The sequence below is a fragment of the Aspergillus melleus genome, assembly GCF_016097325.1.
Source record: "Aspergillus melleus strain CBS 546.65 chromosome Unknown contig3, whole genome shotgun sequence".
NCBI lineage: Eukaryota > Fungi > Ascomycota > Eurotiomycetes > Eurotiales > Aspergillaceae > Aspergillus > Aspergillus melleus.
Genome location: NW_025763372.1, coordinates 459,541 through 483,045, shown reverse-complemented (window position 1 = coordinate 483,045; position 23,505 = coordinate 459,541). Strand labels below are relative to the sequence as shown.

Genomic DNA, 23,505 nt, shown 5'->3' with positions numbered 1-23,505 from the left:
TTATTTATAAATCATTAATGGCATTAACCATCAGATAATAACCTAAAATAATAATAGCCATGATATAATGTCCGCACCCCGTTAGACGGACTAGTATCACCGTAATAACGGCATTAATAAATCCTATCTGGGCGCACCTGATCCCTGGTCATATTATTATTCTTTCTCGACCTTGTGGCTCCAGTTTCCACGCCCCAGTCTTCTTATTTCCTGCTGCCACTTCCACTTTACCTTGCGGCGTTCCCAACCTCTGACTACCTGATCCTCGAACCTAACAGTTCTAACCCGACTTTTCTTACTCTTTTGCCTGCACCCCCGCCACGCTAAGCCGGCATCCTGTTGCTCTTACCACCACTTCCGCTGTCTTAGTGCTCAGGGAAAAGTAATATATCTCTCGTCATATCAGACTCTTCACTGTCGCCCTTTTTTTTTATTTTTTATTTTTTATTCCTCTTTTTATTTTCCTATTTTTGATTATTATCCATCCATCTTATTTCTTTTTATCACTCCTCCCACCCCCCATAACTATTACCTTCTCCCCCCCTCCTCCCTTCCCCTCCCCTCTTCTTCCGAAACCCATTTCCTGTTATGGCATCTTAGAAGTATCGAAAGTCGTTTTCTTTTTTTTCTTCTTCTTTTTACTTACACTCGCTCACACACCGTTCGCTCATACACTCGCTTTGCTTTGACATCAAAGTCATATCACATTCGCTACGTTGGTTGACCGCGGAAGGAAAAAGAAAAACACGGGATATTTAATTGCAACAGAAGTTGAAGGAAGTGAACGGATCACCGGCTTTCTCTGAATTAATATCTAATTCTCACGCACTGGACGCACTCGTTGATCGTTCCAACGACCTTCGTTTTATTGGTTTCTGCCCGAGTGCCTGCGTGCCAATCCGACAACAGAATCGGGATCTGTTCCGGCGCATCATATCGAAAGACGGACGGAGAAGATCGCACTTTTCGGGGCCGAATCGACCTGACAGCCCTTTGGACCTAATTTCGAACCTCCGCGCGGACTATTCAGTTGGCGTTTGCCTTGTTTCGACATACACGCGCCGTAGAGGAATCCCCGCAGCGCCGTTTGCTACTCGCCAAATTTCGGGATCCCTCAATTTCACTTGCGATTTCGCCTGGTCTCGATTCATCTGAAAAGTGGACCTCAGCTTGACATCAACGGCCAACACTGTATTGACGGCAAATCCTCCAAAGGAGCTCGTTGACGCTGGGAAGTTAAATCATCGTGAATCATTGTCTCGGTTGAACACATCAAGCCATCGCGTACTAGCAAGAATTACCTCAAACCTGAGCCATCGGGAGATTGGGAAGCAGAAAAACCTTTGCACTCAGCTGTTAATTTGTTAAGGTTAGTGTAATTTCCCTTCGCCACTGATCCCGGTGGTGCCTTGCATCAATCAGTCCCTTTTCTCCCTTTTCTTGGGACCCTTGCTTCTCCAAGGTCGTGCCTCTGGTGCACAAGGGCCCGAGGAAAATTAGGACCCATGATGGGATCCAGACTCTGAATATCTCCCCTGTGATTTTCGCTACCGAGCCCCTGGGTGTGTTTGTTGTTGACATTTTGTTATGGTGTAGACTATTTTGTCGTCGCGCGATTGTGGACTTTTGCATATTAGCCTTCCAAAGGTCTCTCGGTACGAAACTTTTCGTTCTCCTCTCGTTTCTCCTTGGTAAGTCTCTGCTAGTCTATGCAGGAAGCCGGTCTTCTTGACCTCTTGAAGGCTTCTCACTCATCAGCTGGGTAGCTCATTGCCTAACTTGTGCCCAGTTCTCCGGGGCCTAGTCATTCGGAACCTCCTGAGACTCATTCTGCTTGGTTGAAAGAGAAGAGAGAAAAGCCAATTTCCCTCTTGTCTCTACCCGGTTGACTTATTACTGGCTTGCTATTTGAGACCGGAACCACGGCTTTCGAGCAGCATCCCGTCGGGCTTAACCACGTCTAGAGAATAATCGACCATCCACAGATGCCAATCGGTTCATCATAGGTGCTTTCTCTGGAACAGTATTCCGCATCGTGGTTTATATTCGCCCAATACTCTGCAGCCAGCCTATCGCAGTTTCAGCCTTCGTTTTGAGCTTCTGGCCGTTGATTCGAGGCCCTCCATCGTGTCTTGCTAGTTGAGACTTCCTGTCGCTTCTTGTCGTCACTCGTTTTGTCTCGGAGAGCTCCCCGGTGACTTTCCGTCGTCCCATCGTTTTTGCTACCATAAATTCGCTGCCAATCGCTTCTTTTAAGCTGTTGTGTTTCGTTGCAGTCTCTGCAACACCTTCAAACTGGCTTACTCGAAGACGCACGGTGTTTTGGTAGGTCCCAAAGAAATCCCACACCTGTTTCTCTTGTGATGCCCAACGATTATTTCTTCTTGCGTTTTACCACTCTTTCGATTTTGTTTCTCTTCATCAGTCGGGTTTGGAATCTTGGTCCAGATTTGTGCTTTCTAGCTGCAGCCTCCTCAATTTCCTTCTGTTCTTTTTTTCACTCCTGCCTATGTGAACACATGTTGACGACAGTTTCGCCATCTAGTTCGATCCAGATTTTCAAACGCCCTTGATTGTAGACGAGTCGTTGGATTTCTCAGGCGCTGAAGATTCGCGGTTTATCAGCACGTTTTCAGACGGCCTTCTGGCCAAGTCTGAACCCATTCTGTCTATGTCTACTTTCCAAAAGCCTCCTCAGGCGGCCTTGCTCGGTGAGTCGCTCCCCTGTTGTTTCGGGTTTCAAATCACGTCGTTTGCTAAACCGTCTTAAAGATTATGAATCCGCTCGGTCTATGCATGATGGTGCTTCCTACCCCAGCTATGGACAAACGCCTTATGTAACGAATGCCTCTATGGTCCCTTCGCCCATGACCGATCACACGAGCCAGATTTCCGATTGTGTTCCCTACATGAGCAACCAGAGCTATGCTAGCTCCTATGAGGAGGGTCGGTCTCCGATGATGGGTGGAGAGTCCCGCCAAGTGCCTGAAATCCTTTCTTACTCTCCTCAGCGGGGATCTGAAGGTACCAGAGTGTTTGTGGAAATTCAGTCTCCCTACGACCTTCACACCTCATCATATGCGACGGTTTATCTCGTCTTCGGCTCGAAGAAGACCGAGTGCGTCCCTCAATTCGTTGGATTCCAGGGAACCGCCTTCCAGTATGCCCTTTCCGTGGACACTCCCCCTTTCATGTCGACGGGTTCGCCATCATTCGCTGTGCCGCTCCAGGTAGTAGTGGATGGACAAGGCGAGTGCCCTACGACCGCCCTGCAAGTTGGTGTCTATACATATGAGCAAGCTTCCCACCATTCTCCTTCCGATGAATCCCGCAAGAGAAGAATCTCGTCCATTTCCGAGGACACCTCCAGACCTACCAAGAGAAGCGGTGTCCAGGCCATGCACGCAAGAGATCACTCCGCCAGCTATTCGACGACGTACTCGCCCTACCTGCAACCTCTCCCGGCCATGAATGGCTTTGCGACCCCGTATCATGCAGCCCCCTCGCCTCGAGTTGGTCCCGCGCAATACTCAACCGTCTCGGCATCTTCGCAACCGTCCATCAGGGCGCCTTCTCCCTTGACTCCATCATGGAGCCCTTCCTATATGTCTGTCAGCAGTGATCCTCGGACGCCGGGTTTCGGGGTTAGTCACGGTCTCCCCCAAAAGGCATCATCCCCTGGTCGGTTTTCGAACCCAACGCTTATCCGAACGTCGACGCTGCAGCACTCCGGATCCATCCCTCAAACGCAATCGTTCAACCCTTACGCCATGTATCCGTCAAAGGCCATTCTGAAACTGAACGGAGACTTGGATACCATGACCGAACATTGGACCAAGGAAGAGCGCGACATGAAACGACGTTTGGTGCAGTTTACCCGGGTCCAAAATGGCAGCACGATTCACGCCGATTTTAAGCCTGTTGCCCCTGAGGACCGAGCTCCCAACAGTATTTGTATCAGCTGCATCAACTGGGATGGGAAGGATGAATGTTTTGTGACCAGCGTGGACACCATTTATCTCTTGGAATCGCTCGTTGGTGTCCGTTTCACTGTGGAGGAGAAGAACCGCATTCGCAGAAACTTGGAGGGCTTCCGTCCCCTAACCGTGTCGAAAGCCAAGGCCGACAGCGAAGAATTCTTCAAGGTCATCATGGGATTTCCAGCACCCAAGCCCCGCAACATCGAGAAGGATGTGAAGGTCTTCCCCTGGAAGATCCTGAGCCATGCTCTGAAGAAAATCATTGGAAAATACGTGGGTGATACCTTTCCCTGCCTATATACTCCTGCTTCCACGAGTGTTTTACTAACGCCAGAGCCAATTCAGTCCGCAAGCTACTCTTCCACTGCTGGTGCCCTGCCTACTCCGATCGCCTCCAACTACACGAGCAATGGCGCCGCGTCCGATTCCGGGACCGAGCCATTGAACGCAGGATCCCCTCAGTCTGTTTCAGATACTGCTCCTTCGACAACGTATAGTTCGGCTATGGGAGTACCGGCTTATTCACCCCCAACGGGGCATTCCGGGGCGCCAATGACGAATCCAGCTGAAATGCGTGCCGTGTTACCGGCCGTCAACCAGTCCTACCATAGCATGGCCACCCCTTATCAATGCGCGCCAGTCTGCCAGCAACCGAGCCAGATTGGACTGAATGCTCCAGTGAGTCGGGCCTGGGAGTTGAACCCTCTCGTTAACGCCCCTCCAACCAGCGGGCCTCCTAGCAGCACTTCCTGCTACACCTATATGGCACCGATGCCATACTCGCTCCCAGATCAAGGGCCTTAAATTGAGGCCTTTGACAGTTAATTTTGCCTTATTTCTGCTTTTTTTGCAATACGTTCTTAGCATCAGTCGGCGTTGTTCTTTGGTTTGTTATTTTGGTTTTACCTCTATCCCGATTTTCACGTCACTCCTTTATAAGCCATGGCGCTGGGTCATTGATGGCTCCTTATATATTTGGACCTCTTGGTGTTTTTATTTTCGGTTAATGGTTACTGACCATGATCTGATGTCTCTCCTTTGGAATACCTCATGTCTTGATGCCCTACTTGTTCTGTTTTGATTTTTGGTTTTTGTTGACACGACGCATTATAGATGATCTGTTATCCGTTCCTTTTTTTGTTGCAATTTCCGCGGGCATTGGGATACCACTCCTTCATGAAAAGTGTACAACTACTTATAGCATAGCATGGCGCTGCAGTCCTTCCTTCTTATTTCGCAGGTCGGGATATTTTTGAGACTGATGTAATGGGACATCTGGATTGGCGATGGGAAAAGTGTGGAACTTGGTTTCGGTCTTGGATGGGTTGCTTTTTGTCTTCTACTGCTGTCTCCCCAGTCAGTGCGGGATTCTAACAGTACTATCCAGCCATGTGTTATATTTTGAATCCTTTGGAGTCGCTCTGTTTGAACTTGCTTTTTGATTACTACTCTCTCCGACTCGAGATCTGCATAGCTTTGGCGTCTATGAACCTTGATTGATCTGTTCTTGGAATTGTTTATTCTGCTTCGACCTCCTTGTGTTAATTGGAACTCCTTGGCAGTGTTAATTGATCTTTGGTCTTTTGCTCTATACTTGTCTACATTGTATCCTCCCAGTAACCCTGCCCTAATAGTTGCCCCATCCGGCAGCGTTCTGCATGCCGAGATCGGGATCCGGTACCGTTATCTTATCGCGTCACCTGACCTGGCGGACGCAAATGCCAGGAAACAAACGCAAGGGAAAGTGAGTCAGTCAACATTCCCCAGCTCAATTGCAGTCTCGCCTTGCCTCCTCTTGCGCTCCCCTCTCTCCGCTGCAGTCGGTCATCTGGAGACCATTCTCCCTTGTCATCCCTTCCTCAACTCTCCCTTCTACTTTAATTCCTCACTCGCGCACATCCGACACTTTTTTCTTAGCCCCGCTCCCCCCACCATATTTCGGACATAATGGATGTGATCAAGCAGACGTTCGCCAGGGCTAAGCAGGAGAAGCGTGCGGCCCTGGTTTCTTATATCACTGCGGGTTACCCCACTGTGGAAGAGACGGTAGACATCCTTCTGGGCCTGGAAAATGGAGGCGCTGGTGCGTGACCGCTCCCCGATTGTTGAATCCCGCCACTCAACCCTTCCTACCCTTGCGAACGATTTCCCGCTGACCATATGCCCGTTCTTTGCAATTTATAGACATCATTGAAGTGGGAGTGCCCTTCACCGACCCGATTGCCGATGGTCCCGTTATCCAGAAGGCCAACACCAAGGCTTTGGCCAATGGTGTCACCGTCACCTCGGTTCTGGACATGGTCCGTACCGCCCGAAAGAGCGGTCTCAAGGCCCCCGTCCTGCTGATGGGATACTACAACCCTTTGATGCGATATGGTGAGGAGCGTATGCTCAAGGATTGCCGGGAGGCCGGCGTCAATGGCTTCATCATGGTCGACCTTCCTCCTGAGGAGGCCGTCCGCTTCAGAAACCTGTGTGCCAGCAACAAGTAAGGAAGACCCCATTGGATTTACGCTACATGACGACAATCCGTTGCGTTAGTACATGCTTACTGACCTGTTTGCGACAGCCTATCCTACGTCCCCCTCATTGCCCCCTCGACCTCGGAATCCCGCATGAAGCTCCTGTGCAAGATCGCCGACTCTTTCATCTACGTTGTCTCGAGAATGGGTGTCACCGGTGCCACCGGCACGCTCAGCTCGAACCTGCCCGATCTTCTATCTCGGGTTCACAAATACTCTGGCAACGTGCCTGCTGCATTGGGTTTCGGTATCAGCACCCGGGAACACTTCTTGTCTGTGCAGGATCTTGCGGAGGGTGTCGTGATTGGCAGTCAGATCATCACTACTTTGGGCGAGGCCCCTGCTGGTCAGGCGGCTAAGAACGCCGAGGCCTACCTTTCTAGCGTGACCGGTCGCAAGCTCGAGAGAGATGCTCAGGGCACGTTGGTCCGCGAGATCAAGGTGCTGGACCCCGTCGAGAAGCGCGAAGTCGAGGAGGGCGTTGCCCACCCCACGGCCGTTGTCACCGATGCCGGTAACCCTACCGGCCCCGGCTTGGCCGATCAAATCGATGCCCTGAACGGCACGGGTAACCCTGCCGCTCAGCCGTCGCGATTCGGTGAGTTCGGTGGACAGTACGTCCCCGAGTCGCTCATGGACTGCCTGGCCGAGCTGGAGCGTGGTTTCGAGCATGCCCTGACCGACCCCTCGTTCTGGGAGGAGTACCGTTCCTACTACCCTTACATGGGCCGTCCCAGCAGCCTGCACCTGGCCAACCGTCTGACCGACCACGTCGGCGGTGCCAACATCTGGCTCAAGCGTGAAGATCTCAACCACACTGGTAGTCACAAGATCAACAACGCGCTGGGTCAGATCCTTCTTGCCCGGAGACTGGGCAAGACCCGCATCATTGCCGAGACGGGTGCTGGTCAGCACGGTGTCGCCACCGCGACCGTCTGTGCCAAGTTCGGCATGAAGTGTGTTGTCTACATGGGTGCCGAGGATGTCCGTCGTCAGGCCCTGAACGTCTTCCGCATGAAGCTCCTCGGAGCCTCCGTGGTGGCCGTTGACGCCGGCAGCCGCACGCTGCGTGACGCCGTGAACGAGGCTCTCCGTGCTTGGGTCGTCGAACTCGACACCACCCACTACATCATCGGATCCGCCATCGGACCCCACCCCTTCCCTACCATCGTGCGTACCTTCCAGTCCGTCATCGGCGACGAGACCAAGCAGCAAATGCTCGAGCAGATTGGCAAGCTGCCCGACGCCGTGGTCGCCTGTGTCGGCGGCGGCAGCAACGCCGTCGGCATGTTCTACCCCTTCTCCAAGGACACGAGCGTCAAGCTCCTCGGTGTCGAAGCCGGCGGCGACGGCGTCGAAACCGCCCGTCACTCCGCCACCCTCTCCGGCGGCAGCAAGGGTGTCTTGCACGGCGTCCGCACCTACGTCCTCCAGGACGAGCACGGCCAGATCTCTGAAACCCACTCCATCTCCGCCGGTCTCGACTACCCCGGTGTTGGCCCGGAGCTGAGCTCCTGGAAGGACAGCCAGCGCGCGCACTTCGTCGCCGCCACCGACGCAGAGGCCCTGTCTGGTTTCCGGGCCCTCGCCCAGCACGAGGGTATCATCCCCGCTCTGGAGTCCTCGCACGCTATCTTCGGCGCTATGGAACTGGCCAAGACCATGAAGAAGGGCGAGAACATCGTTCTGAACCTCAGTGGTCGTGGCGACAAGGATGTGCAGAGCGTCGCGGATGAACTTCCTCGTCTGGGTCCTAAGATCGGTTGGGATCTGCGCTTCTAGATATCTACTTCCTTAATCAAAAACCGAAACCGAAACCAAAAAAATAAAATACAAAATATAGACCTATGCTTAGATTAAGGATATTGTTTAGTATGGGGTTTTCTTTTTTATTTGGATCGAGGTTTCAACTCTTCTAGTTCTTGGATCTTGATTCTTTGGGGGATTGGGGATGGGAGGGAGGGGAACAAAAATGTCACGCATATTTATTTACTTTCGGGCAGGGGTTTTTTCAATTTGCAATTTCTTCTAATCTATTCCTATTTCAACTTATCTATGTCTACTTCTTCCCGAATTTTTTCGGGACTATAATTCCGATTTCAAGTATCTCGCTCCTTTTCCCTGTCTAGTTATTGACGGAGACGGATTGGACAGGGGAAGGTCAAAAAAAAAAAAAGGTAGTTAGATACCCTATCTCTATTTTCTACTATTTAAGATTTAACTGGTTTTGCGTGGCATTGCAGGTATATGTGCGTGTTTCTGTAAGGCTATGATTATTCGAGATGACGGGTTGAAAATAGACATGGGGATTGAGTAGTGGGAGAGATGGATTTTGTGCGGGTTAATTTGATCAGTTCATGTTAAGCCGTTCATACTATAATCTGATATTATAGAAGTTTGTATGGCATTATGATATGATATGGTTTCTGTCAGGAGACGTACAAACTACGACGAACAACAATACAGAGAATGAATGATATATGCAAGAGTCATAGTATAGTATAAAGTAATGATATGATGACAAAGAGCAGAAAAAGGACAGCTTGAAAATGCGCAAGCAGGAATTGGAACATCAAAAAAAAGCAGGGCCAGAAACATAGATAGATATCTTTGCAACAAGACAAGAGAAGATAAGACAAGATACATAAATAAAGTGGAACAAAATCCTTTTCCTTCCTCTTTTCTATCGTCTCCCCCCGTAACGAGACACGGAGCGAGTAGATTAGGTTTCAATCAGGTCGGCGCCCTGGGACTGCGACTGGACCTGTTCGGGAGCGCCGGTGCTGTCTCTCGTGTCCTTGTTGGCGACCTTGCGGGCGGAGCGGGCGTAGAATTCGTCGAGGACGCGCTTGGGGATACGGTTGAGGAGGTCCTTGGGGTAGATGCGGAGCAGGTTCCAGGCGATGTCCAGGGATTCGAAGATGGATCGCGACTCGTACGTGGACTGGTTGATGAAAGAACGCTCGAACTTGTCGAGGAACTCGAGAGAGAGCTTATCTTCCGAGGACAAGGCATCCTCACCGACGACTGCCTTCATGGCGGCTGTTATTTGGGAGGCATCAGGTTAGTATGTGGGACAAAGAGTAGTTCCAACGGGCAAAGGCAGGACTCACCAGCATCTCGTCCGATGGCGTACTTGGCGTACAGCTGGTTGGACACGTCGGAATGGTCTTTACGAGTACGGCCGTCACCGATGGCAGACTTCATCAGACGGGACAAAGAGGGCAGGACGTTGATTGGCGGGTAGACACCCTTGTTGTACAGCTGACGATCAATGAAGATTTGGCCCTCCGTGATGTAACCAGTCAAATCGGGAATAGGGTGGGTGATATCTAGATGGAATCAGCTGGGTTCGGCATCGCTCTTTGATCCTTCTCCCTGCGGGGTCTAACGTACCGTCGTTAGGCATGGTCAAAATAGGAATTTGGGTAATAGATCCGTTGCGACCCTCCACTCGTCCGGCTCGCTCATAAATGTTCGCCAAATCAGTATACATGTAACCGGGGTAACCACGACGACCCGGCACTTCTTCACGAGCAGCTGAAACCTCACGAAGAGCGTCACAGTAAGCCGACAGATCAGTCATGATGACCAGCACGTGCTTCTCCAACTGGTAGGCGTAGTATTCGGCGGTCGTCAAAGCGAGACGGGGGGTAATGATACGCTCGATCCTAAAGGTCCACGGTTAGTCCACCAGTACATCACCAGCCACTAGGCACAGCGCAAAAGATATAAGGAGAAAAGACGTACGTAGGGTCGTTGGCCAAGTTCAGGAACAGCGTGACACGCTCCATACTGCCGTTCTCCTCGAAATCGCGAGTGAAGAATCGACTAGTTTCCATGTTGACACCCATAGCCGCGAAAACGATCGAGAAGTTGTCCTCGTGTCCGTCGTGGACGTCCTTGGTGGGCTTGTTGACCAGACCGGCCTGACGACAAATCTGAGCAGCCACCTCGTTGTGGGGAAGACCGGCGGCGGAGAAGATAGGGATCTTCTGACCACGAGCAATCGAGTTCATGGTATCGATGGCGGAGATACCGGTCGAGATCATTTCTTCGGGGTACACCTGTCCGTAACAATCCGTTTAGCCACCCGCAACCAGCCCGACACGCCTGGGTGATGAAAGCACGACCATGAACATACTCGCGAGTAAGGGTTGATGGGTTGACCGTTGATATCCAGGTAATCCTCCGCCAACACCTTGGGGCCCTTATCAATAGCGCGACCCGAACCATCGAAAACACGACCCAACATGTCCTCGGACACACCCAGCTTCAAGCTGTGACGGGTGAACTCGACTTTAGTCTGATACAGAGGTCAGCGGGCGTTCCAGATCCAGCACTCCGAAGCAGTTATTTACCCTCTTGACATCGATACCGGGAGTGCCTTCGAACACCTAGAAAAGCCGCCAGACGTTAGTATCTCGCGAAGGAAAGGAGGCCCTGAGGATTAGGGGTCGCTGCTATTTCTTAGGTCGTACCTGAACGATAGCTCGGCTACCTATTCAAAAAGAAGATTGTGTTAGTTTCCATGGCTAGATCTAGCACTGTCGCGCTCGACCAGCAGGGGACATACCTCTGGCTTCCAGGACTTGACCCGACCGCTCAGTTCCATCGGGGAGAGTCAGGGAGACGATCTCGTTGTAACGAGGGAATTTGACCTAGGACAATAGTCGTCAGCTTGCAAGCCACCCAGCGATAAGCTACAGAAAGCTTGAGAAACAGAAAGAGGCTGATCACCGGGGTGAACGTACATTGTCCAGAACGACCAGCGGTCCGTTGATACCTCCGATGGTGTTGTAGCGAATGCGAGGCTTGATGGAGGTCATGCGGGGGTCGACAAATTCGGACGCCATGGTGATGAGGTCCTTGGGAGCGGGGCCACGGAGAGATAGGGGAAAGCGATCGAGGGACGAGGCGGAAGGAGAAGGGGAGCAGCAGCTGGAGATCCGAGCAGACGTCGGGCCAAGTAAGTTGAGATGACGATTGCACGGGATTGGGTAGCCCCGCACGTGATGCGTCCCCGTTCCCCACCGCTTATTTAGTTGCCTCTACGGAGTATACTCTGAAGAACGAGATTCGGGATTTCTTGTAGACAATTCATAATCATATCGGTCCGGCTTGCCAATGGATCGTCATAATCATACAACAGGAGCAATCAATTACGCCACCAAAATGAAAAAGAACAAGAAAAACAACAGATGCGCCCGTGACCGTTGAACTATCGAGGTATCCGCAAATGAGCAAAACTATATCAATGAAAGAACAATAGTAAGAAAAAGGACAGTGACCGCGTTGCCATCGCTCTAGTCCACCTTCGCAAACGCCAGCTTTTTAGGAGTGGAGAGATTGTTGGACAGACGAATACTGGTGGCCTTCTTGTTCTTCGAATGCTTCTTGAGCTTCTTCCGTGCCACCATAACGGGAACCGACGAATGCATCACTAAGTAGTTGGAGAAGGATCCAAGGAGAACACTATAGAGGAAATGTTAGTGGGGCACTATCAGATGGGCCAAAATTCATCAAGCAGGACTGAACTCACCCCTTCAGAGCACTTCGGCCTCTGGCGCCGACAATCACCAGTGTCGGATCGAGCCCATCAATCTACGCAAGCACCCACATTAGCAAGTTCACGCACATAGGGAAAGTCTCAAGTGCCACATACAGCCTCCGTAATCATGTGTTTTGGACTCTTGCAATGGATTGCCTCAACGGCGACCCGAACCTGCAGCAGCGTCTTCCGCAATAGACGAACGCACGTCTGAGAGATGACCTCCACAGAATGGACCCGTTCAGATTCGATTTTCGACATTCCCCGACCATCCACCGAGCTGGGTTTGCTGTCCGTTCCCAGTCGGCCTAGTATCGCACGAGACAAGTTGGTCGACGAATCATTGTATGGATTTTGCGCCGTCTCTTCTGTCTGGGAGCCAATCACGGCTGCGGCATCCTGCATTGCTTTTGCGTTGTCACCGACCTGCAGTGTATTGGATGCGGCAGTCTCGTCGTGGATCGCGCAGACGGCAAACATAGTGTCGCCATCGCGAAGAATGGTGCCAATGGTCCATTCCAGAGCATATACCGACTCTTCGCTCAGATCGGTTGCAACCAAATACTTGCGCTGCCGGCGACGACCACCTTCCAGTTCGCCCGACTGCTGAGCGTAGTCCCCGCGAATGATAGTTCGAATCGACCGATTTTGGACGGAGCTGTCGATCGCGGACAGTTGGATGCCCAGTTGTTGAGCTCGTTTAATGTCACATAGCTCGGCTTCATCATCGGAGCCGAACGGCGTATTTGGCATGGAAGCGGCCGAGTCAAAGCTGGTCCGAGGATGGACATCGGGCTTCTTGGGAATTGGTCCTTGTTTGGAAGAGTGTGAATAGTCGGATTTCTCCTCGGCATCTGCAGTCATTACATATTAGTGCGCTGATATTGAAGATGCTGAGAATGTTTCTTGAGGTATAGGGATAAAGGGGAGAGAGACGTACTCTCTTTCTCTCCGACAGGTAGTGGCGGCGGGCCTGTCTTTGCACTCCCCGTTGAATTATCCCTAGCCGGAAGGATGATGTCGACCGTTGCTTTCCGTCCGCGCTCGGCGGTAGAATCATCATCGTCACTGGACGAGGAGTCGTCTGCTTCTTCGTCGCTCGTTTCGATCGGATTGTTCTCACTGTCATACATATCCTTCTCCAGGCGTTCATCCCCGGATGTAGACGGTTTCCTGTCGGGATCGGACGTCTCGCGACGATGACCAGGCGCCGGCGCAGGAACAGGCGTGGGCGTGGCTTGCGGCTTGTCGACGGTCTCGATTTCCACCGGCTTGGGTTTCTCGGGCGCCGGCTTCCCCGGATTTGAACTTGAATTGCGAGAGCTCGAGCCGAGCCATCGATTCCGCGGCGAACTCGAGCGTCCCAGTCGGGAAGAGGAGAGCCGCGAATCCAGCGAGGTTCCCCGAGCGGTATTGTTGCGACTCGAATCTCTTCCTCTGGTGAAACTCGGCAAGCCGACTTTCAAATCCAGGCCTGACATCACCGCAGCCATGGCATTTTTCTGGGGCGGTTTATTGGATGATTTGTCGGACGATCTGTTGGCGCGCCGGTTTAAGCTGTAGGTGGTGGTGCTGGGGGACATGACGACGGAATCATCCCAGCGAATGCTCGGCTTGGGTTTGCTGGCGACAGGGCTGGTGGCGGCGCTGTTGGAAGTTTTGTTATGGGGATGATCGGCCGTGGCGTCCGAGAGCTTTTTCTTCTCAAGAGCGGTGTTGTCGCTAAATCTGCGGGTGGTGGTGGCAGCGGCAGATGGACCGAATTCTTTGTCGGGCGAGGTGGAGGTAGGTTGAGAGGCAGCCGTCGCAGGAGCAGGAGGAGGCGCCACCGCAGTATTCACGCGCAAAGACGGGGCGGCCGGAACAGGGTCATGCCAACTGCGACGGTTGGACGGGGGAGTCACGCCAACTCCAATGCCGGCGATGGACCCATGTCGGGGCGGCAGGGCCTCGGGCGACTCGGGCGACGGAGCGATGTCCAGCAGACTCCGGGTGGTGGTCGCGCTATGATTCCGGCGGGAAGCTGCGGTGCGAGCTTCGAGCTCGCCGGCCAGCTCCAGGCGCTCCTCCTCCAAGGCAGCCGCCAGCGACATGCGGGCGGGCTTTCTCCTGTAGGGGGGCATCGTGGGTGGGCACCGGTCCTGCGGCGGTTTTGACAAGGTGTTGTGGAGAATCAAGTCGTGCCCGTCAGCCAGACCCCGAGAGAACCTCTGGTCTTGACCAAACACGCCGAGGGATGTGGAGAATTTGACGCTCTAGTGACGAGAGAGAGAAGGGATTAGTCTCGCCGGTTTCCGCATCCAGTTGAACCAAACACCAGAGTGGACACGAGAGAGAAAAAGGAAGGGAAAAACAAGGGAAAGAAAGAAAGGGAAAAATAGAGCCTTGTTTTTGCTCCTGTCACTAACAGAAAGGTTAAAAAAAAAGCCCCGCGACTTTCTCTTTGGCAAAGATGGTTTTAAGCAGTCCCTCCACGTGCAGGCAACCGTGTCAATCCCGACGATCTTCCACTAGTCGGTCTTGTCTAACAGTCGTGGTTGGGTCGGTTTAGGGCGAAGAGGGGCTGGACGAGCTGGAGCGACACTTTTCCCTCCGAGGTGGAGAGAATTGAAAATAATAATAAAAAGGAAACAGAGAGAGGGAGAATGGGAAGAGGGATCGTAGTAGTAGAAGATCAAGCGATCGACAGCTTCGTCAGGTGATGGAGGGATGAATGATCAGTTCTCCAGGATGTCTGCAAGGGACTCTCCCCAGAGAGAGGGGGAGAATGCAATAATTAAGGCGCAGGCAGAAGATCATCGAAGGGGCTGGAGAGTCTCGGCGCGGGGCAGAGGCGACCTTCATGAGGGGAAGAAAAAGGGATGATCGTCTCGCCAGCCGTTTGAGCCTTGGAGGTGTGTGAAGGTGGATGAATTCAATTCCCTCTCCCTTGCATACATCACAAGGCTTGACCAGGCGTCAATCTAAAGGTGTCACGACAGGAACGGAGTCTCTGTGTGTCCTGCCCTGTCTTTGGATGCGGCGTGCGTAATCATGATTATTGCCAATATGGAATAAAAAAATAGTCAAAGAAAGAGAAGGATAAATAAAAATAAATAAAGCGCGGTCTAGACTCCCCGATAATGCAGTCATGACCTCAAAGAATTTCTAAATAAAACCCATGTAATTAATTAAGTACAGGGAAGCAAGCTGATATTCCTAAAACCCTTAAACCCATCCCAACGTCCAATATACACCTGCACCCTTGTCAACGCCGTTAAATGTCTTCCTGATCAAGCCTTGGTCTTCTTCTTTTTCGATGTTTGTCGAGCAGCTGTCGCTTCGAACGCTGCCTCCGGGGGTTCGTCGAACTTTCCAGTCCGCTTCTTACCCCCGGCATACTTCTCCTCCAGCCGGTCGAAAAACGAATCCGCCCGGGAGGCCTGTCGCGCCTTGATTATTGATAGCAGATCGTTGTCATTCGCCGGCGTGTCCTTCTTTTTATTATTCTTCTGGGCCCCTTTCTTCTTGTCGTCTTTCTTCTCCTCCAGCTCCTTGGCCAGCTTCTCTGCTTCTTTAGCCTCCTTCTGCGCCCGCTTCAATCGCTGTTGTCGCTTCTTCTCCGTTTCATTGGCGTACTTCGCGTGTTTCTCGACCTTCCCTTCGTCGATGGCCTTGTCGATCATCGTGCGGAATCGATCGTCGTCGTCGATCACATTACACAACATGACAGACTCGTAGACCTTGTCCAAATCGCCGCGGAACTTATCAAATGCTGCGAGCACGTCCCGTTCTTCCTCCTCGGAACCCTGGTAGTCTTTCTTGAACTGATCTAGAGCATTCTCGTCGATCGCGCTGGAGAACTGTTCGCGATAGAAGTCCATCCAGTTGAAGTCGTCATCTTCCTCGATGGCTTCGGACGTGCTGCCGGTCAGATCGAATCGTTTGCGTCGTTTTTCGTCGGAGAGGATGGCGTAGGCGAAGGCGATCTGCTGGAATTTCTCGTTTGCTTCATCTTTGGAGTCGGCCGATACCTTGTCTTTTGCAGGTGGGGGACGTTGTCAGCACCTGCATCCTGACAGGGTAGAGTGCAGAACAGGGATGGGGTGAGTGGGGGTGGGGCTTACCTGGGTGATTCTTTAGCGCTTGCTTGCGATAGGCAGATTTGATCTGGTCCGGGGTTGCATCTTCGCTGACCCCTAGGATGCCGTAGAGGTCCGTCTCGACCGGCTGCGGGATTTCGTCTTGGAAGTCTTCGTGGTCGGACGACATTGTGAGGGAGGGACGACGAGGGTGGTGATCCAGGAAACGGGAAAGCTTGATTTTAGTTTCGGGCTTTTAACTCTTGTATTTTTCTGCCTCTTTCTCCGGGAGGGTGTCGAGAAGGTTGGAAGGTGAAGGCGAGTTGAACGACCGGCGAAGAGAAGACGCGACGCGAAATCACTTGAACTGCCCGATCGGGTTTAGCCCGTCTCCCCTCCGCCCAACTGAGGTCATCGCTTCTTCTCAATCTGTCCCTCTTCACTTCTCATTCTTCCTGTTGACTGATTTATCTTCCTGTCCCGACTATTACCGCCCACCATGAGCTCTCTTCACAGAAATTACATGCAACAATGCATCGGCCTCGCCGAAACGTCTCCTCCGCGACCAACCAACTTCCGAGTCGGCGCCGTGCTCGTCTCCCGCAAAGACGGCGATCTGTGGGCGGAAGACGACCGCATCCTATCGACGGGTTACACCATGGAACTGGCAGGCAACACACACGCAGAACAATGCTGCCTGTCGAATTACGCGGCCGTCCATTCGGTCCCAGATGACCGCGTGCACGAGGTCTTGCCTTCAGAACCGGGCCGGAAACTCGTCATGTATGTGACCATGGAGCCGTGCGCCAAACGACTGTCGGGCAATGCGCCCTGCGTACAACGGATCATCCAGACGAAGGAAGGCGGGCGCAATGGCATCCAGAAGGTTTACTTTGGCGTGAAGGAGCCCGGGACATTTGTTGGGCAATCGGAAGGGTGCCAGCGCTTGACGGAGGCGGGGATCGAATGGCATGTCGTCCAGGGGTTCGAGCGGAGGATTCTCGAGGTGGCGGTGGCAGGACATGAGAATCGCGACGAGGAGATCAGGTCAGCGCTGGATCAGGCTGAGACAAGACTGGATGACGTCAGTGACGATGAGCGGGAAAGACAGAGGCAGATGCCGCGGAATCCGAAGAAGCGAATGCTGTAGGCTGCGGATGAAGAGTCGGACACAAGTGCAACTGTAACACCACCGATGTACGGAGTATGTGGCGTCAAATGCCGATGGTGGGATGAGCGAGACGCATCGATTGTGTTCCCTTGGACCCGCGTAAAGTGCTAGAAAGCTGGCGCTGAATCCATCCAAGGTTGCACTGAGCATGACATATCCACGCTCGCCATCCAGTGTCTTGTATATAGTATAGACAAAGGTGTAAAAAGATGACCTGCTGGATTAATGGACTGAAGAGTGAAAAGATGTTGATAAGCGATAAGACCATCTTATCTCTTATCTACGATAAGATACCCCACAGTCGTGTTTTCCGGCGGACAAAGACGCCCGGCGGAAAAGACATTCATATACCTCTGGAAGCCCAGCAACAGCTAGCCGCCTGCATGTCAGTAAACATGGCATAATCGATGCAACCTAGCATACCCTCGCTCGCCCTTAATGCCAGACCAGCGCCGCCCCTATCGCTCCCACAAGGTGCCCGCCTGCGATCGATGCCGCCGATTCAAGCGGCGATGCACCGGCGGGTCTCCAGATCGGCCTTGCGTGCTGTGCCACCTACAGGAAGTGCCCTGTCTCATCTCAGCCAGTCCCAAAGCCCAGGCCGGGGTACGTCGCTCGTCTAGACGTGAACAGCGACGTGTTTTGCCCAAGCAGACTCCATCTAATGTTAATGTGACGGTCCATGCGACACCCTCGCAGGCCGACCCAGACGTCGGACAGGATGAGAGGATCGGGACCGATTATCACGGCTCGCCGACCCAGGACCGCTCTAAGATTGAGCTGTCGATGGTTGCGAGTCCGGTCATCTCCGAGGATATTCAGATTCTGGAGCGTTATATGTCTTCGAAAGCTAGTAGTTCCATGCCCGTTTCCGTCGACGGAAGCCTCTCTCATGCGGGGGCCAATCCAATGGTATATTTGAGAGTTCCCCGACGGAGAGAGGGCCTTGCCATGTCGGAGAACCCGGGCAAGCAGCAGAAGGAGATCTTACGGCAGATTCTCAAGCCGTATGCGGATGAGTTGGTCAGGCTGTAAGTCATTCTAGGGATAGCACTGTTTGGAATATGGTGGCTGCATTCAGACCAACTAAGGGCAGGGAACAGGTACTTTGATGAAATTCACCCTGCATTTCCTATGCTTGACCGCCAATCTTTCTTGGAGTTGTATAGAAACGGCGACAAGCTCTCCCCGGCGCTCACTTGTGAATTCTTTGCTCTGTCGCTTATCCTATGGCGACATTCGCCTACGCTCAGACAGTTCCCGAAGCCGGACTCGCAGTTTGTCTGGAATCTGGCTGTGGAAGCCTTGCAGCAGGATTTCCTAGCGCCTGGTCTGTCCACCGTCTTTGCCGTTGTGCTGGACATGATGGGTCGACCTGTCTATTCCGTACTTGGAAATACCATCAATAACGGCAAAGCCGTGACGCTGGCTCAGACATTAGGGTTGAATCGCGATCCGACAAAATGGAAGAGACCTGCTAGTGAAAAGGCATTGCGCATTCGGCTATGGTGGGCCGTTCTAATCCACGATCGCTGGTTAGCGATTCTTCCCCGTTCATGTGTATCGTTGCTTAACCTATCCCAGGTCCAGCTTTGCTCATGGCATACCGCCCATAATCACCAAGGGTCAACACGACGTGCCCGTCCCTCTCCCTCTAGATATCCTCTCCGATGCAGACCAATCTGAGAAGCACGCCAGAGCTGCTGAATGTTTCATGCATCTCTGCACCCTTACCAACATCCTCGGCGAAGTCCTTCCGCTCGCATATCATCTGGACGTAGACCAGAAACAGATCTGGAAACAGATCCGTCGACTGGAACTCGAGCTTTGCGAGTGGGAGGATAGTTTGCCCAGCTATCTTCAACCTAAAAGCGACGATCATTCAAGAGCGTCGGGTTCGAGTAGTCTACGGCTAGGGTATCTTTCCGTTCGACTTTTGTTGAATCGCATCGCTTTACATGTAAGCATTCTAAGCTCTTGTATCCTGAAGTCCAAGCTAAGATATATAAAAGGCAGCAACGCTTTCTTCCGATATCGACCGCTCAGAAAGCACACGCTACCACCTGTCCCAGCTGCGTCGGTCAGCGCACGACATCGTCAAATACGTGTGCTCGTTGACGAAAGCCCAACTACAAGAATTCTGGCTGCCCTGTATGCACAAAAAGCCCACATTTCTGACACATACCCACAAACCTAACCATCCTTAGACACCGCTCACCATCTCATCTTAACCGTCATCATCCTCCTGCGCTGCACCGTCGAATCCACCGACAAAGCCATCATCAACTCCTGTAAAACCAACCTTTCCCGCCTCTGGACGAAACTCCACGAGGCCGCCGAACGTGACGGCTGGGATCTCGCCAGCATCTGCATCAGCCAGTGCGGGGAGTCGGTCTCCAAGATCCTGAATAATGCGTCTGAGGTGCGTGGCGTTCCGAAAGAACAGCCTGACGAGCCGCATGCTTTGGAAGATGTTGAGGGTCCGGCGCCCGTGGATCTGTCGGGGTTGGGGATGAGTGGGAGTGGGCTTCCTGCGGATCTACTGCCGGATATTCTGCCCTTCTCGAATCCGGATCTCTCGTTTGATAATCAGTGGGATGTGGGCTCGTGGTATGGACTTGGGTGGATGGATATTGATAATATCTCGTACGAGGGGGTGAATCAGGGATTATTCACGTAATGTGCTTTGGGTTTAATGGGATGATGTATGAGATGAAATGATGTATGTACGTACACTTTCTAGTCTCTCTTGTACAAGGTTTTGATGATATAAACAGGATAGCTCCCTTAGGACTCTCTTCAGAATAACAAATGTTCCTCCACATTCCGATTTCCACCATGATCTCCCAGTTCTATTCTTCGAACCGGCCAATGCTCCGGATTCCCCGCATTCAAAGAGGATCGACCGAGTCAATTAGCCCTGACGACCTCATTTAGCCTGAATCACCCCTGCAGATCCCCATATTCCCATCGTCACAGCTCTTGACAAGCAACAAGTGGTCCCATCCCCCGCAATTAATATCCAAGGCAGAGATATAAAAACTCCCCCGCGCCAGATCCAACACGCCCTAATCATGAGTCCGTTCGACGTCCACCGCAGACATCTGTAGTCTTCATGTGGCAGCCTCTAAAATCCCTCGCCATTACCGTCATGGCAATGGCAGCCTCTAGCCTGGCTCGTCCGCTCAAAGACACCCCCTACACCAACCCGATCCTTGGTGGCTGGCACTCCGACCCGTCGTGCATCTACGTCGCCGACCACGACACCACCTTCTGCGTGACCTCCACCTTCATCGCCTTCCCCGGTCTCCCCATCTACGCGTCCAAAGACCTCCAGAACTGGAAACACGTCAGCAACGTGTTCAACCGCGCCAGTCAGATCCCCAGCCTCGCGGAAACCACCGACCAGCAGGGCGGGATCTACGCGCCGACGCTGCGCTACCACGACGGGAAATTCTACCTCATTGTCTCGTTCCTCGGACCGCAGGTTAAAGGCCTCGTTTTTTCGACTAAGGACCCCTTCCGCGACGATGCATGGTCCGAACCCCTCGAGTTCGCCGTTCGAGGCATCGACCCGGATATCTTCTGGGATGACGACGGGACCGTGTACGTCACCTCTGCTGATAACAATCGTATCCAGTCGTACAGTCTTGACCTCGAGACGGGGGCCACCGGGCCCATCTCCTACCTCTGGAACGGCACCGGCGGCGTCTACCCCGAAGGTCCGCATCTGTACCGCAAAGACGGATATTACTATCTGATGATCGCCGAGGGCGGCACCGAGCTCGGCCACAGGGAGACCATGGCGCGCTCGAAGCACCGCACGGGGCCCTGGGAGCCCTGTCCGGCCAACCCGCTGCTCTCGAACAAGAACACCACCGAGTACTTCCAGACCGTCGGACACGCGGACCTCTTCCAAGACGGCCACGGGAACTGGTGGGCTGTGGCGCTGAGCACGCGGTCCGGACCAGAGTGGGTGAATTATCCCATGGGCCGCGAGACGGTGCTGGTCCCCGCGACGTGGGAGAAGGGCCAGTGGCCTGTTATTCGGCCGGTGAGGGGGCAGATGCGAGGCCCATTACCTCGTTCAGACCGCGCCAGTCTCCAGGGAAAAGGGATAGCAGGGGGAGGAGCGTTCGCAGGAGACCCCGATAAGGTCGATTTCGTGCCTGGGTCATCTCTCCCGCCGCATTTCCTTTACTGGCGGTTCCCCAAGGACGACGTCTTCACCGTCTCGCCGCATGGTCATCATAACTCTCTGCGCGTTAAGCCGTCCTTCCATAACATCACCGGCGACGCGGGCTTCCAGCCCTCCGACGGCACGAGTCTCATCTTGCGTCGTCAGACAGATACCCTCTTCTCGTATGGCGTCGACGTCTCGTTCTCGCCGCGCGCGAGAGACGAAGAAGCAGGCGTGACGCTCTTCCTGACACAGCATCAACATGTCGATCTTGGGATCGTGCTTCTCAAGACCGACGAGGGAAAGGACTCGTTAGCGTTTCGATTTAGGCCCACTGGCCGCGGGAACTTCGACGGCCCCTTGTCAACGGAGATCGTGCCTGTTCCTGGGGACTGGAAGGGTGGACGGATTCGGTTGGAGATCCAGGCTGTGAGTGATTTGCGGTATATCTTCTCTGCGGCGCCGGCTGGGTCGGCAGGCAAGAAGGAGGTTATAGGTGAGGTGGATTCGTTGGTGGTGAGTGGGGATACGGGGAGGTTTACTGGTGAGTTTTTCTTTTCTTCCTCATTGTCTTTTTTAGCCGTCCTTCGTTGTCTTCTTTGTTGAAAAGGGAATATTACTGACGGTAACAGGTACTCTGGTCGGCGCGTATGCCACAAGTAACGGAGGGAAAGGGTCGACAGACGCGTATTTCAGTAAATGGAGGTATAAGGGAGAGGGACAGAAGATTGACCATGATGTTATTGTGCCTTCACGGGATTGGTATGATGGTCGACGTATGGCGAGAGAGGGAGGTGTTGCAGTTTAAGAAAAGTCGCTAGTAAATGCCAATTCATGAACTGGAGAATAGATTGTTTTAGTAGATATGGAGGATGGAGCTGTCTATATAAAGCTGAATATACACAGTGCACTGGATCTCTGATCTGATGTGTGATAAATACTATTGTCAATTCCTCCAAAGACAACATTAATATAGGTGTTGTCTGGGTCTACTTTATGTAAATGATACGTCGTCTCATGTGATAGAAAGAATGCAGGTTGAACCCTGTGTATGAGAACTGCGTGTGATGACTTTTACTAGAACCGTTCGCAAATGCACATCTCAGAGCCGGTTGAAAAGTCGTACAGATGTAGAAGACGATGAGATGCATTAGTTAGCGTGGTGGGGTCATCTGATTGAGTCCTATCCACCCTACATCCCATTCTATCTATCTCATCTTCATCACAATATCCATCTATTTACTATCATTACTTGACTACCAAATATCAATATCAACATCACCATCACCATCATGTCCTCCATCCCATCAACTCCACCACCCAACACCAACAATCCACCCACCTCCCCCTCCACTTCCATCAACCAACAACTCCAACAACAACACTCCTCCACTCCAGAACCCCCTCCCAACACCACCAACCCAACCCCCGAAACCAACATCCAAAGCGAAAAAGAGTCCCACGAAGCCAAAACCGCCTTCCTGGCCACCCTCCACTCCGTAGGCCAAAACCACGAGACCCAGATCCGCGACCGCGCACGCGTGTTACACACCAACGCCCAGGCCCTCTCGAAACAGGAAAACGAGCTGCAGGCCGCGACAGAGGGGTTGCGGAAACAGAATGATCAGTGGGCGAAAGTCGCGGATCAGGCGCGGGAGGGGTTGAAGGAGATCGGGGATGTGCAGAATTGGGCAGAGTTGATTGAGAGGGATTTATTAGTTGTGGAGGAGGCGGTGCGGTTGGCGGAGGAGAAAGAGGAGAGAGTTGAGGAAGAGAGGGAGGGGCGGGGAGATGGGGAGGGGAATGGAGGGGTTGTTGGGAATGGGCATCTCAGGGAACAGGAAGGAGGTGAAGATGGAGATGGGAAGGATAAGGGGAAAGGGAAGGGGAAAGGGTGGTTTTGGTGGTGATTTAATGTGGTTCTTCTCTTGTTTTGGGTGCTGTTATACCTCCGTGATTGATCAGTGTATGCTTTTTGTTCAAAGGAATGGATCTGGTCTCTTGTGGTATGTCGAGCTCAAGTCTGTCTAGGGTCTAGAC

The 23,505-nt window shown here is 52.7% G+C and overlaps 10 protein-coding genes across 10 annotated transcripts; 7 read left to right on the top strand and 3 right to left on the bottom strand.

The window, feature by feature from the left end:
* Positions 1 to 2,671: 2,671 nt before the first annotated feature.
* On the top strand, positions 2,672 to 4,784 carry medA (transcriptional regulator medA; the record flags this gene model as incomplete). Its single annotated transcript, XM_046086847.1, has 3 exons — positions 2,672 to 2,711; positions 2,773 to 4,253; positions 4,326 to 4,784. The coding sequence occupies 3 exons, from the start codon at positions 2,672 to 2,674 to the stop codon at positions 4,782 to 4,784; spliced, it is 1,980 nt and encodes a 659-aa protein (XP_045942813.1).
* A 1,143-nt stretch (positions 4,785 to 5,927) lies between these two features.
* Positions 5,928 to 8,284, top strand: trpB (tryptophan synthase TRP5; the record flags this gene model as incomplete). Its single annotated transcript, XM_046086846.1, has 3 exons — positions 5,928 to 6,063; positions 6,165 to 6,468; positions 6,550 to 8,284. The coding sequence occupies 3 exons, from the start codon at positions 5,928 to 5,930 to the stop codon at positions 8,282 to 8,284; spliced, it is 2,175 nt and encodes a 724-aa protein (XP_045942812.1).
* Positions 8,285 to 9,224: 940 nt separating this feature from the next.
* On the bottom strand, positions 9,225 to 11,358 carry VMA2 (H(+)-transporting V1 sector ATPase subunit B; the record flags this gene model as incomplete). Its single annotated transcript, XM_046086845.1, has 9 exons — positions 9,225 to 9,544; positions 9,616 to 9,834; positions 9,899 to 10,173; positions 10,253 to 10,569; positions 10,647 to 10,808; positions 10,864 to 10,899; positions 10,984 to 11,003; positions 11,079 to 11,163; positions 11,257 to 11,358. 9 exons carry the CDS (start codon positions 11,356 to 11,358, stop codon positions 9,225 to 9,227), a joined length of 1,536 nt encoding a protein of 511 aa, XP_045942811.1.
* A 450-nt stretch (positions 11,359 to 11,808) lies between these two features.
* LDX57_005165 (universal stress protein family domain protein) lies at positions 11,809 to 14,176 on the bottom strand (the record flags this gene model as incomplete). Its single annotated transcript, XM_046086844.1, has 4 exons — positions 11,809 to 11,977; positions 12,045 to 12,106; positions 12,168 to 12,907; positions 12,994 to 14,176. The coding sequence occupies 4 exons, from the start codon at positions 14,174 to 14,176 to the stop codon at positions 11,809 to 11,811; spliced, it is 2,154 nt and encodes a 717-aa protein (XP_045942810.1).
* A 1,149-nt stretch (positions 14,177 to 15,325) lies between these two features.
* On the bottom strand, positions 15,326 to 16,304 carry LDX57_005164 (DnaJ domain protein; the record flags this gene model as incomplete). The annotated part of the gene is made up of 2 exons (XM_046086843.1): positions 15,326 to 16,071; positions 16,160 to 16,304. The coding sequence occupies 2 exons, from the start codon at positions 16,302 to 16,304 to the stop codon at positions 15,326 to 15,328; spliced, it is 891 nt and encodes a 296-aa protein (XP_045942809.1).
* Positions 16,305 to 16,448: 144 nt separating this feature from the next.
* On the top strand, positions 16,449 to 17,615 carry LDX57_005163 (putative DRAP deaminase). Its single transcript, XM_046086842.1, has one exon. The coding sequence runs from the start codon at positions 16,614 to 16,616 to the stop codon at positions 17,262 to 17,264; it is 651 nt and encodes a 216-aa protein (XP_045942808.1). The 5' UTR covers positions 16,449 to 16,613; the 3' UTR covers positions 17,265 to 17,615.
* Positions 17,616 to 17,723: 108 nt separating this feature from the next.
* LDX57_005162 (Zn(II)2Cys6 transcription factor domain-containing protein) lies at positions 17,724 to 18,320 on the top strand (the record flags this gene model as incomplete). The annotated part of the gene is made up of 1 exon (XM_046086841.1): positions 17,724 to 18,320. The coding sequence occupies one exon, from the start codon at positions 17,724 to 17,726 to the stop codon at positions 18,318 to 18,320; it is 597 nt and encodes a 198-aa protein (XP_045942807.1).
* A 679-nt stretch (positions 18,321 to 18,999) lies between these two features.
* Positions 19,000 to 19,965, top strand: LDX57_005161 (fungal specific transcription factor domain-containing protein; the record flags this gene model as incomplete). Its single annotated transcript, XM_046086840.1, has 3 exons — positions 19,000 to 19,245; positions 19,298 to 19,436; positions 19,493 to 19,965. The coding sequence occupies 3 exons, from the start codon at positions 19,000 to 19,002 to the stop codon at positions 19,963 to 19,965; spliced, it is 858 nt and encodes a 285-aa protein (XP_045942806.1).
* A 435-nt stretch (positions 19,966 to 20,400) lies between these two features.
* On the top strand, positions 20,401 to 22,273 carry LDX57_005160 (glycoside hydrolase family 43 protein; the record flags this gene model as incomplete). Its single annotated transcript, XM_046086839.1, has 2 exons — positions 20,401 to 22,009; positions 22,098 to 22,273. The coding sequence occupies 2 exons, from the start codon at positions 20,401 to 20,403 to the stop codon at positions 22,271 to 22,273; spliced, it is 1,785 nt and encodes a 594-aa protein (XP_045942805.1).
* Positions 22,274 to 22,757: 484 nt separating this feature from the next.
* Positions 22,758 to 23,375, top strand: LDX57_005159 (uncharacterized protein; the record flags this gene model as incomplete). The annotated part of the gene is made up of 1 exon (XM_046086838.1): positions 22,758 to 23,375. One exon carries the CDS (start codon positions 22,758 to 22,760, stop codon positions 23,373 to 23,375), a length of 618 nt encoding a protein of 205 aa, XP_045942804.1.
* Between the last annotated feature and the right edge of the window lie 130 nt (positions 23,376 to 23,505).